This window comes from Ictidomys tridecemlineatus, chromosome 2 (genome assembly GCF_052094955.1).
Source record: "Ictidomys tridecemlineatus isolate mIctTri1 chromosome 2, mIctTri1.hap1, whole genome shotgun sequence".
Classification (NCBI taxonomy): Eukaryota; Metazoa; Chordata; class Mammalia; order Rodentia; family Sciuridae; genus Ictidomys; species Ictidomys tridecemlineatus.
This window is the reverse complement of record NC_135478.1, coordinates 193,666,924-193,680,023: the sequence shown is the minus strand read 5'-3', so window position 1 is coordinate 193,680,023 and position 13,100 is coordinate 193,666,924. Positions and strand designations below refer to the sequence as shown.

Sequence of the window (13,100 nt, the reverse complement as noted above, 5' to 3'; positions counted from 1 at the left end):
AGGCGGTAAATAGTTAAATTTGAGTCCAGATCTATCTCACTTCAGGAATATACTATATAGTGACTTAAAAGGGGAAATTTCAATGAAAGAATGGTTAAGCTATGATAAATGAGTAAGTATAAGATATAAAAGAACTAAAAAGAGTATCCTGCAGATGGAAGAGATTATGTAAGGATAAAATTGGAAAAATGACCTCTTCCTTCAGATCAGACTTCTTAGAGAAATTGTAGTGGTAGTCTACCAGATGCTAGAAACATTTCCTTCTTTATCTGTTAGTCTTCAGTTCTTGGCAAGTATGTTGCTATGTGCATGTTGCAGGGGGAAGCTACACTGTTTGAAAGTCTGGGTCATATGGTATCTGTTAAGTGAACCACAGAAAAGTGACCTTCATGTTGGGTCAGGGCTATGGGGTCCCTGAGGGACTGAACAAGTGGTTGGGACAAAGCAAATGTGCTCCGCCTATTTCTGCGGAGAAACTCCTTCCTTCTATGCTCTCTACCTTTGAATTATGATGCTTGCTACCATCTAACTCACTACAAGGGAATGTGAAGGAGTTCTACTATTGCAGAACAAGTATTGAAGTAAGAATTTGGAACTGAGAGGAAATAACTTGATATCTGGCATTCTTATCCTCTCATACTCTTTTTCTCTAGTGTCACACTCAAGGTTATTATCACATTTGAGCAGTTGTCATCATAATAGTATTGACATTATTTGTGCTTTTTCCCCAGGAGGCTATCACCTGTAGCATGTGACTTAAATATGAGAGTAATTCTCAGTTTTTTGTTTTGTAGATCACTTATTCTTCCTACACTTCCCCCACAATATGAGAGGAAGTGCTTAAGTTTTTATATTTTTGTCAAATAAGTTATTTTCTGTATTTTTAAAAATATGGTTAATATTTTAACAACAAAACAGTCAATAAAAATTGTCACCAAAACATTGAAAAGGGTGACACATTTTGTTCCAAAATAAAGGATAGACTTTAATAAATTTTACCTTAATTAAACATATTTTTCTCATTTTACCTCAATCAGTGAGCAGACCCTTGAGAAATGTTGTATAAGATTCCTGGGATAGCCTAGGATCTGCCATGGGATCTTGGAGAAAGAACCTATGTGTTGATGTCCGGGAAAAATGATAAAAAATCTTACCTGTCTTTCCTCATCACACCCCAAATTAAAAGATATATGATTGACATAGACATGAATTTGTGGTCTATATGAGAGAAATGGGCATGCTTTTATGGTTGGTCTGACTTTGGCTAGATTTAGGGATTGTAGTAAGCATTGAAAGTATGCGCTTCCAAATTGGAGTACCTATATTTGGATTTTGATTTTTTTTTTTTTTTTTTTTTTTTTTTACTAACTGTGGTGTTAGGCAAGTGCTTTAACCTTTTCAGCCTCAGTTCCTAAGCCTTGTTGTAAGGATTAAATGAGATGATTTATGCAAAACAACACAGTTTCTAGAACATAAGCGATCTTACTTCTACTTTTGCTGCTGCTGCTCTTATTGCTTCCTTTTTAGCAGTATTACTCCACTTTTTAAAGATAATTAGCTACTGCATAAGTTCTTTCTGGTTACTCTTTCAATCCTGAGAGTTGAAAATTATGGCGACAAATTGTGAACAAGTAAGGCAGCTTTTGGAAAACAGAGCTTCTTAGGAAGAGATTTGTGTTAGTATTTGCTTTTTTTCTTGTTAACACTTTAAAAGTTTTATTGAAGAGCTGCCTTTTCATGCTTTTATAATACACAAAACTTATGAAGTCCTTTCTAAATGTGGAAAAGGTAAACCTCTTTAACCATTGAGATTTACTGAGAAATATTTGTATAGCTAATACAAATATTATGAATATTACATGTTTAAACACTTACCTTGATTTGTTGCAGCCTGGCAAAAAAATTCTTGTATATACTATTTGAGCATTTTGCATTGATGTCCACATTCACATATAAGCTTCAGTGGAAATTATAGTCCTTGATGTATTTTGCATAATGTAATATTAGTTTTGATTCAAGGCATAAAAAACCAAGAAATTGGACAAACCTTTTGATCTTCTACCTTTAAATGGAAAGCAGAGAAAGGAAAGAGTAATGTATGGAAAGAATGAAAAAGGCTTTGGAATTGACTTCTATCACATGGGTTAATAAGATTTTTTTCTTCTCTATTCTTGTTGGGAGCCACAAGTTCTGCATACAAAATGATGTGATTTAATGTGAGAAAACCATCAGGATATTCTAGTTATTAAATTTTTATTTCATTTTCTAGGGAGAATATTTTACCTTTTTCTTAAATGATCTTATATTATTGATTTTCAGAAATATTAGATATACTTCCCTTCTTTAAGTCTTTTGTTAGTTGACTTCTCATCTACTGTGAGATGAAAATATCACTCTGAGCCCTATTCCTTGATTTTTAAAATAATTGTTGTGGTGAAAAAGGCAGTATTGAATTCTTTAGGTCTTAATTCTGTCACTTACTAGCCTTGTTATATCTTGAAATCATTTAATTCTTTTGAACCCAGATTTTGATATCCAAAATGAGAACAATCTACTAGTCATAGGAAACTTTTTATTTTTGGGGTGTGTGTGTGTGTGTGTGTGTGTGTGTGTGTGTGTGTGTGTGTATGTGTGTGTGTGTGTGTAGCTAGTGTTCTCTGAGTAAAGACAGTGAGCCAGACACTGTGCCACAAGCACTTCACATTCATCTTTATAACTTTCAAACTGCTTATGCACTGCTCTGTACCTGATGGACACTTAGTAATTGATTATTAATTGAGGGAATGAAAATAACATACTGGAAATGAATTTATTACATATGCTAAAAAGTTACTACATATGAAAAGTATTTAAAAATCATTTGCTCAATATAGTTTATGTTTAGAAATGAGTCTTTCTACTTAGTCTGGCTTATTAAAATATATACATTTAAAAGGATCTGGTAATAGTTTCTATTTAGAATGACAATTTTTATTGTTTTTGGGTGGTTTCATGTGATGCTTGTTATCTGCTCTTTTCACTAATCAACAATCTGTCATCATAGCTGCAAGCAAAATGGATGGTAAAGTAACAAGAAAGTTTTTTTTTTTGGTTTTGATTTTTGTTTTAATTATAAAGTATATGCTGCTAAACATGAACAAAACAGTATTTACTAGTATTAAAAAGAACCAAAATTGTCTTAGTAGTGGTTTTTCACTGACTTTGATATGTACTTTAATAAGAATTCAAGTTGGTGTCCTCACATGAGTGGTTGGGTGAAATGGTATACACTTTTGTGCCAATCACACTGAAGTGGCAGTTTAAAATATGTAGTACTTGTGTGACTTGTTCTAAAACATTTTAAGAAGGTCAGTATAAAGCAAGCAGCCAGCTGTTGAGCTTATCAAAGATAAACTCCTACAGAGTACAGAGACATTTAATACATCAGTGGAGCATGAAAAAACTGTACAAATTAAATTGAGAAAGCAGCTGCTTGTTGGAAGATGTGTATCTTCATATTGAACTCCACAGGATGCTTTTAGGAAGTTGAATTAAAATATTCTATCAAGAAAATTTCAAAAGCCTTGATTTTTTTCCAAATAAAAATAATATTTTTAAAGATTTGCAATTATTTTGCTCACTATATCTGTAGATGGTTCTTAGTCCTTAAAACTCATAGTGTACCACAATACCAGACCATGTAGTTGGTACTCACATCCTCTCAAGGGTGATAAAGTAGAATTTGTTGTTAATATAATCACAAGGTTAGTGGAGATTTGCCATCTCATCTTACAGAAATGATATAGATGTACTACCTAAATTTCGAAGATGGTGATTTAATGTTTTGTTTGGTTGTAAGCAAACAAAGGATGTCTAATATATTAAGAAATGCTTCAGATTACTTAAAAAATGAAATCAGAACCAACTCTGATTTTTTTTCATTGTATTGAAACTGAACATTTTTTGGTTTTATTGTAGTGAAACTGAACATTTTTTGGTTATGTCATCATTAAAATATATTTGGGGCATATACCTTTTAGTACATAGGTGGTATGATGAACAGATGAGTTGAGTGAAAATGTGACTTCCTTATATTGTTGTAATTTCTGTACCTTGTTGCAGCAATGAACTTTAGCCTGGCAAGAAAGCCAAATTGTAAACCAAAACTATTTTTAAAAAGTGTCCTTCTGAAGGATTACCCAAGAGCATTTGGAAAAGAGTAACATTAAAGAGCAATTACTTCAGAGTAATTTCACAGTTCTTCAATTAGCATCTTTAATTCTTAAATTAGGATCCTTAATTCTCTAAGTGCTTACAGTAATGAATATGAATATTTTTCTATGCATATGAAAATGATGTTTTATTTGAATAGTAGTTTCATGCAAATATTTAAGAATAACAGATAAGTGCAAAGTGCAGTGAATTTTAAGTGAAAGGTAATTATGGTTGTTAAAGCTAACTTTTGGCTGAGTTGCTGAAAAAGTAATACTCATTGCAGTCATTTTTTTCTGTACCAAATTGCTATTATTCTGTATGTATTCTATATTCTTCAATTACGTGTCTGAAATTAAGATTTTTAACATCTGATCACAGATTTCTTTTCAATAGTATTTTAAGATAGCATATTTTAAATGTTTTTTTCCCCCATGTGAGAATTTCATGAAAGGATTTGATAGCAAACTCATATCTTCTCTCCTTATAGATGGGTTCACATTGTTTGTGCTCTGTATGTTCCTGGGGTAGCCTTTGGAGATATTGACAAATTACGGCCAGTAACACTAACAGAAATGAACTATTCTAAATACGGTGCCAAGGTAAGAAAAAAGTGTTTTTCATTATCTAAATGAGAAAATTTTTACTTGTTAGTGTCCATGGTTTTTTATTTATGTTATTATTGACTACAAAAGTGCCTATTAGCAGTGGCCCTATGTGCTGAGCCTTTAGCTGCCAATCATTTATTATTGATAATACTTTCCCCCCAAACTAATAATGTTTAATTCTTCCATGTATTGTTAACTTAAAATAACCTGTGGGATAAAATGATAATTGATACTACTACTGTTTCATTGGCATATGACGTATTTCCTAGTTCACAGACCACAGTCTTTATAATCAGTTGTATCAAGTGTAATCTTAATTTCTGACTTTACTTTTGAAGTGAAATTTATAAAAAATTATGAAAAAGAAATAAGAAGTACCCCTTTTTTACTTAGGTTTCAAGAGTACACTTTATTTTTATTACTACATAATCTTCTGCTTAGTTTGACTCTCAGCCTTGATAGTTTATAAATTGGCTGTTTTTCATCAAACTCTAAGATCAAGGTACTCACAGATGGAGTCTGGTGAGGGCTTGTTCTCTGCTTCAGAGATGGTGTCTTGTGGCTTCTGTGGCAGAAAGGGGCAGCCTCTTATAAGGGCACTGATTTCATTCATGTGGGCTTCTCAGAAATAGCTACCTTTTAATATCACATTGGGTATTGTGTTCCTACATATGAATTTTCGGGGACACCAACCTTCCAGTACTTATTTTGGAAATAATGAAAATTGAGAAATTTGGCAGTTTCTGATATTATATTTTATGGCCACATATAGAAAGTCACATAATTGTAGAAAAAAAAATCTTAGTTCTTTTAATAGAGGGCTCAATTTTCTTAAAGACTTGTTAACAGATACTATGACACAGGAAATTATTTTGATGAGACTAAACTTTTTGTTGTTTTCTAGGTAGATTACTGTAAAAGTAAAGAAAAACCTTTCCTTTTTTTTTAAAATTAAATACAGACTGGTATTCTAAGAAAATCTTTTTGATTTAACAGAGAAGACCAAATTCTAGTTTTGCCTCATGTTATTGTATTTTTATATTTAATGCTCAATTTGAAAAACTTTTAAGGAATTTCCTTCAAATCTGAGCAAGCTCGATCACATATAAAATTCCTTTCCCAAAATTTGTCTTCTACAAACTTACAATTTTCTTATATCCGTTCAGTTTTTGTTCTGTTCTTTTATCTCCTTCTCATTGTAGAATAGTTATTCTACAGTAGGACAAAACTTAATTTCCTTAACAAAACATATCCCTATAAAAACATAGCCTTCATATCTCATAGCTTCACTTAACCAAAGCAGAGTTTCTCTCTTATTATTTTTAGGAATAATTATCACAGATTCATTAGAATTCTAATTATTAGTAACTTCAGTTTCTAGTAAAAGCCAGGAAATGAGCAATTGTGATTTCCTGTCACATGTCAACATTCTTCAGCTTAACACTCATAATTTCTAGAACCACATGCTTCTAGAAATTTTAAAATCTGCTAAAATTTTAAAATCTGCTTCTAGAAATTATGAGTGTCATTTTTCAATGTGGCATAGCACATGTTTACTAAGAGACCCACATCTTTATAGTTTCTTTGTACGAAAAGCCAAAAATGGATAAATTCATGTTTGTCAATTAATATTTTAGTATTTTATCTTGTCCGGAAATGATCTAGTTTCCTTTTTGAAAATGATCTAAATATTCTGTGAATATTCATCATTTAACTTCAAGGTTATAAGTTACCAAAGAGATTTGTGAACCATTTTTAAATTGATAGATTATTGACATCAAACAGTGATAGTCGTATTCAAATTATTTGCCTGTTAGCTATCTTTACAGGCAGCCTTCAGGTAAGCAAGGATCCTGAAATGTTAAATACATTCAATTTTTGTTTTCCTGCTGTGCTTTAACTTACTGATAGTTGCTAAAAGACTTTTGCCTTCTGTAAGGAATCTTTTAGAGAAGTAGTTTTTGATTCATTTATCTTTTAGATGTTTTTTCTTATTGATCAGAAACAATATCTCATTGTTTTTGAGTCTTTTTGGATCATTACTTTTCTAACACATCTTGCTAGTGAATGATTTTGTCAAGATTACTGTAATTATAAATTGTCCTTAATAAGGAAAACACACCTATTTTTCCAAATATACATAGGTTCTAGGCTTGTTATTTTTGTAAATAAAATTAGCTGGTATCTCAATTTGACTCCCAGACTCCTTAGATTCAGAACCCATTTTCAGAAGGTACCTAACTGAGACCTTAACTGAACCTATTATTTATTGTATTCAATCCGGTCCTGGATCCAGTTTGATTAAAGAAATCCCTAAAGTTAGAGAGGTTAAAAACTCATTTGCAGAGCCTGAATCTGAGAGGAATTCACCTACAACCTCCAGTTACAAAGAGAGAGGCAGACATGCTGGTCTGGTTTTTACCTGGTTGCTCATTCTTTCTGGGGATTGCTAAAGGTTTCCTTTGGATCCCACTTCAGATAATAAAAATAATTAAAAATCTCTGGATATAAGTTTCACCTGGTATATTTGAGCATTAAAAGATTTATGAATTAGGCAGCAGTAAAAACTGGAAGAGGTTCAGAGGGCTTTGTTTTAGCAGTATTAGCTCCAGGCTTAATGCAGAAGCATAAGAGTTACTTAATGGATTGTAGCCATGCTTATCTATATAGATGGATGAGGTTTAGTAGAAAGCCCCAAGTTATATATAACTAAAGGTTAGTTTTCCTTTGTGATTGGCTGAAACTCTGTTTTTTAAAGTCAGATTGTTTACAAGGAATTTCTCTAAATTTCTGTTTGCTTATGTGAGGATTTGGGATATAGAAACAAAAGGAGCTTAATGATCTCTTTTGCTTTAAGAAAGTATCATTGAAAAATGGAATTGAAAATTATGAACAATCTAGCTTATAGATAAAATCGAACACATTGTTGTTCACATCTATTTCTAGAGCCTTGTTCTTATTGTTTGTATTCATTGCAAATGTTTATCCTGGTGGTGTCTACCCATTGAGTAGTCAAACAGTATCTATGGTCTGATGAAACTTTATTTTTATTTTTACATGTTTCCCTCATATTTAGTTTACTTAGAATATATACCCTGAACACTTCTTTGTCTATTGGCAGTCTTTCATGGCTTAGTACTTTTTTTTGGTACTGGGGATTGAACCCAGAGGTACTTAACCACTGATCCGCATCCTCAGCCATTTTTAAAATTTTATTGAGAGACAGGTTCTTAACTGAGTTGCTTAGGGCCTTGCTGTGTTGCTGAGGCTGAGTTTGAACTCATGATCCTCCTGCCTTAGCCTCCTGAGTCCCTAGGATTACTAGTGTGCACCACTGTGCCTGGCTTAGCAGGTTTTTTAAAATGAAGATTTATGTTACTAGAGCAATTCATATTTCGAGACTAGTCTCTTCTCTTTTGTTAAGATAGTTAAAAGGATAAAAAATAAATTTAATTGGAGGATTTTTAACAATTTAGCAGTTTATACTTTTTTATGGTTTTTCCTCTTTATATATAAATAATGTAAATAATTTTCTGTGTTGTGTATCACTATCATTTTTCACCAGCTTTTTTAATCTAAAATTACATTTAGTTCTTTTAAAAGTGTTTTTAAAAAATGCATCATTTGTTTGATTGCATTAGTTTTTTTTGATGAGTAGTCTCTTAATTATTTTTATTTTTCAAGCAAGATTCTGTTAAAAGTTAGTATAGGTTAATGATGGACTTTGAAGTAAGATTGTCTTGGTTTGAAGCATGACTCCCAATTATTTTTTTTGTTATATGGGCAGGTGAGTGAACCCATCTCTACCTTAATTTTCCTATGAGTAATAGAGGAGTAATTATAACTCACTTCTTCAATATAATAGTTATGTTAAGTGATTATATATATTAATATATGTAAAGTGCTTAGAATAGTGCCTGGAACATATTAAGTTCTCATCTTAATTGTTAATTGTTATCATTATATTATTGTTATTTAAGTTGCATTTTGATTTATTAAAACTGTATAGAGAATTACCTTTTTTATAAACTCCTGGCTTGCCTATAGTTATGACTTGTGTTGGTACTCTATTGGTTTACTACTGATATTTCTTTAGCATTTAGCATTTCAAATGAGAAGTGTCTTTGTTTTAGAAATATTTTTTTGCTGTGAGAATTTTCCTATTGTTCTTTTATAGGAATGTAGCTTTTGTGAAGATCCTCGTTTTGCTAGAACTGGAGTTTGCATTAGCTGTGATGCAGGGATGTGCAGAGCTTATTTTCATGTGACCTGTGCCCAGAAGGAAGGTCTGCTTTCAGAGGCAGCAGCAGAAGAGGTTTGTTAATTTAAATTGTAGGTGGTGAATGTATTCATAATACATAATTCTCATGACTCTGTTATGTTCTATAACAAGATACAAAACAAAAGAAATTTGAAAATTTATTAAAATCTTTCTTACATCACTATTCTAAACTTTAAGAGTAAATATCTGAGTTTTGTTAATCTTAAAACTAGTTAGACTTTTGGGAAACATTACAATTTTTATGGTGAGATCTAACAGATAACATGATACACAATCCCAGGTGTTTTAAAGCATCAAAATGTCAGCATATTTTATACGAGAGTCTGCAAATATATTTGGGTAATTATCTCCTTGGTGTGTTATTATCTTTTTACCAATACTTTTAATTCCATTGTATTCCTTAAAGGTTTACTGGCATTGGATTAGGCAATTATTTGTTTTTGAAGGGTATTTTGGGAACATCTTAAGATTCTTTCAAAGAGTGTGAGATTGAAACTATGTTTACAACAATATGAAACCATTATTTGCTTTTTTAAAATCTGCATTTTCATGAGTAGTAGAGATTTCCAGAGAGTACTCACAGCATAGCAAAATAGCATCATAAATATTGAAACAGTTTTGAGAATCCATTTATCTTTTTTTATGTCATCCATTTAGACATTAAAAAGAATTACAAAAGTAAAAAAAAAAACAGTGCCTCTTCTCATTAAATTTTTTGTGTAAGTTATAGTGATTTTAATAAAATATGTATTTATGATAAGAGGCTTTTATTTTAAGATTAAATTCATGAACATTAAAAAATTTCTCAGTTTTAATTTATAATATAATAACTATCTAAAAGTATAACTCACATAAACTTTGGGGGTCTGCAATAATTTTCAAGTGGTACAGAGTCCTTAGAGCAGGTCCAGTTGATTTTTTATTTTTAATATGGGTATTGATTGAATGTTTATTTAGTAATTTTTATGATGTATTCATGATAGCTCTACAGTAATATGTAAACCTGTTTTTGTTATGTTCCTTCTTTTATTAGATAAATTTTCAATATCAAAAATATATGCTTGGCTTTTGTATTAGTACTTTTCTTTCATAGCCAGGAAACAAATACAGATAATCTGATGAAGAAAGTTTATTGAAAAAAATTGAGGAATATATTTCTATTTTATTTTTATTTAAGTGGATCTTATAAGAACATTTTATTTTTAATACATATATATCTGTCTTAATTCCAAGCTCTGATTCTGAGGAGTATACCTTGATTAATTGATGAAGGATACTGGATGAACATAGTATTTTCACAGCTATTGGGCAGAACAGAGTTGTGATTCTACAGTTGGGTTGTGTGAATTAGTCATGGCTATCACCCTAGATGATGGACAGAAGTTTAGAAATATATAGTACAGTATAAGTAAGACTCAGAGTACCAGATAAATTCCCAGTGAATACTAGTATCAGAGAATCTGTAGTTTAAGCTTAGTTGTGTACTGGAAAGTTGAGCTTTGTAGTTAAGACAATTCTTTTGTAGTCATTCTTTTCAGACTTATTGAGTGCAGAACCTTTTATACTATGGTGGTATTATACTTTTCAGTGAGCCATATATAGTCCTTTTTGGAAAGACAAAAGGTCTTGAAGGAAGTGATTTAAAACATATTTACATTTGTTTTTGGTTTGTGTTCTACAGAGAACTGGAAAATAGTAAAGGTTTCTCAAAAGTGTTTTAAAAAAGTCAAGACTTTAAATTAATATCAATAAGATTTGCTTTTGATAGTAATATTTCTTTTAAAATGAAAGTCATGATTGTACATTGTTATAGATCTGTACATTGGGATTCATGGAATGTAATAATATTTTTAATTAAGAAACATTTAGGACTAGAGGTGTAGTTCCTTGATAGAGTGCTTGCTAAGCATGCATGAAACCCAGGGTTCCATTTCTAGCATCACAATGAAAGTAAAAAGGAAAGAAGAAAAAGAAACATTTCAAATTAAAATGGATATATTGCTTGTAAGCATATCTTGCCCTCTATATCAGTTTTATATTTCCTTTGGCCTTTCTGGGAAGCAGTTTTATTTCTAAAGACTTATCAAGTTGGATTTCTTACTTTTTCCATGGCAGTTTTATACAGGCAATTAAACAAAGGTTGAAAAAATAGTATGAATACCTCCGGTTCATCTGATAATATTATACACCTTAACACACTTTTTATGACTTTTCATAGCCTTCTGCCACAGTGCTTTATCACAGTGGTGAGGAACCATTTGAAGTCTTTATTCTTTTCGATCCACTTTGTAAATATTTCAGATTATTTTAGAATAGTCAAACTAGGTTATGACACAACCTGTGTTACTGAAAGCTGTTGAAACCATGTTATGACACAGTTATTTTAAAAACTGTGCTCTAGCACAGGTTTAGTTGTAAAGAGTGACATTTCTGTCATAATACTCTAGTTAGTCTTAACTTATGGTACCATGTAGTTAGTCTTAAAGTTACCTGTATTCCAACTAAACCTATATAGTAATTTCTTCTGTGATTAACATATAATTTTACTACTACTGATCAGTGTTGTACTGCTACCTAAAAATTTTTTCTTTGAAGCAGTATAAGATTATTTGTAGGTTTTATTGATTTTTCCCGCAAACTTTGAAAACATTCATGAATTAAATTTTTAGGGCTTGACTTTAACTGCTGAACTGGTGCCTTAATATGGCTAGGAGAACTAGGATTGGTAGGAATGAACTCTTGGTGCAGTTTAAAGTGAAAGGTAGAATTGGATATTTTAAAAGTGTTTTACAATTATTGATTCACACACATTTGGTATGAATAATATGTCAGCTTTTAATAAGCCTAATTCCTAACACTTTTTTTTTATTTTGTAAAATCTGATGCCAAAGGTTAATTTTCTTCTCCTGGATAAACCTTATTTGCTACATTATTATTATTTTTTAAGATAAAAGGTAAACACATTTTATAAGAAATATAATTTAAAATATACTAAGTTGCTTAATATAAATTTAGATTCAATTTACTCTGGTTTCAGACAGTAATTTTATGCAAATAATAAGAATGGTTTAAGAATTGATAAAATAGGTCTGGAGATATAGCTTAGTGGGAGAATGCTTGCCTAGTATGTATGAGGCATTGGATTCAGTCCCCAACACTGAAAAAAAAAATGGATGAAATATTTCACCTGTAATTAACCATGTATGGAGGCACCCCACAGAATGGGAGAAAATATTTCAAATTATGTATCTGATAAAGGATCACTAACCAGATTATGTAGAAAACTCTTAAAACTTTTGACAACACCACCAATAACCCCCCAAAAAACTTATTAAAAAATAGACAAAGGAGTTTAATAGATATTCTTCAAATCAGTGAAAAGATGCTCAATGTTACTAATCCTTAGGGAAAGCCAAACCCCAGTGAGGTGTACCACCTCACACATCTGAATGCCTACTATCAAAATAATAATAATAGAAAGTAACAAGCACAAGTGTTGGTGAGGGCATGGAAAAATATTAGAACCCTTGAATCCTCTTGTTGGGAATATTAAATGGTACAGCTCCTGTGGAAAAAAGCATAGCAGATCCTCAAAAAATTAAAAATATAATTATCGTGTGATCAGCAACCCTGTTCTGGGTATAAATCTAAAAGAATTGAAAATAGGATCTTGAAGAGACATTTACACATGTATGTTAATTGCAGCATTATTAACAATAGGTGAAAGCAATTGGAATATTTATTCATAAAATAGTAAAGAAAATGTAACTTTAAAAAGGAAGGAAATCTTTTAATCTCCCATAAGTGGATGAATTTTAGGACATTATCTTTCATTAAATAAAGCCAGTTACAGAAAGACAAACTATATGATTCTGTGTGATTCTTTATATAGCATCATAGTCATAGAGACATAAAGTAGAATGGTGGTTGCCAGAGGCTGGGAGAGAAAGGAACGGAAAAATGTTGTTTATAATCTAGAATTTCAGTTTTACAAGATAAAAAGAATTACCGAGGTGAAT

The 13,100-nt window shown here is 31.2% G+C and overlaps 1 protein-coding gene across 4 annotated transcripts in view; it reads left to right on the top strand.

Moving 5' to 3' along the window:
- The window catches only part of Phf14 (PHD finger protein 14), a 183,832-nt gene that overhangs the window by 36,158 nt on the left and 134,574 nt on the right, over positions 1–13,100 (top strand). For all 4 annotated transcript variants that reach the window (XR_013435277.1, XM_078040344.1, XM_040291563.2 and 1 more), the window contains 2 exons: positions 4,682–4,793; positions 8,977–9,114. Coding sequence is in view for 3 of the 4 variants with exons in the window: in XM_078040344.1 (XP_077896470.1) it covers positions 4,682–4,793; positions 8,977–9,114 (250 nt within the window). In the remaining variant the exon portion in view is untranslated. The remainder of the gene's footprint in view (positions 1–4,681; positions 4,794–8,976; positions 9,115–13,100) is intronic.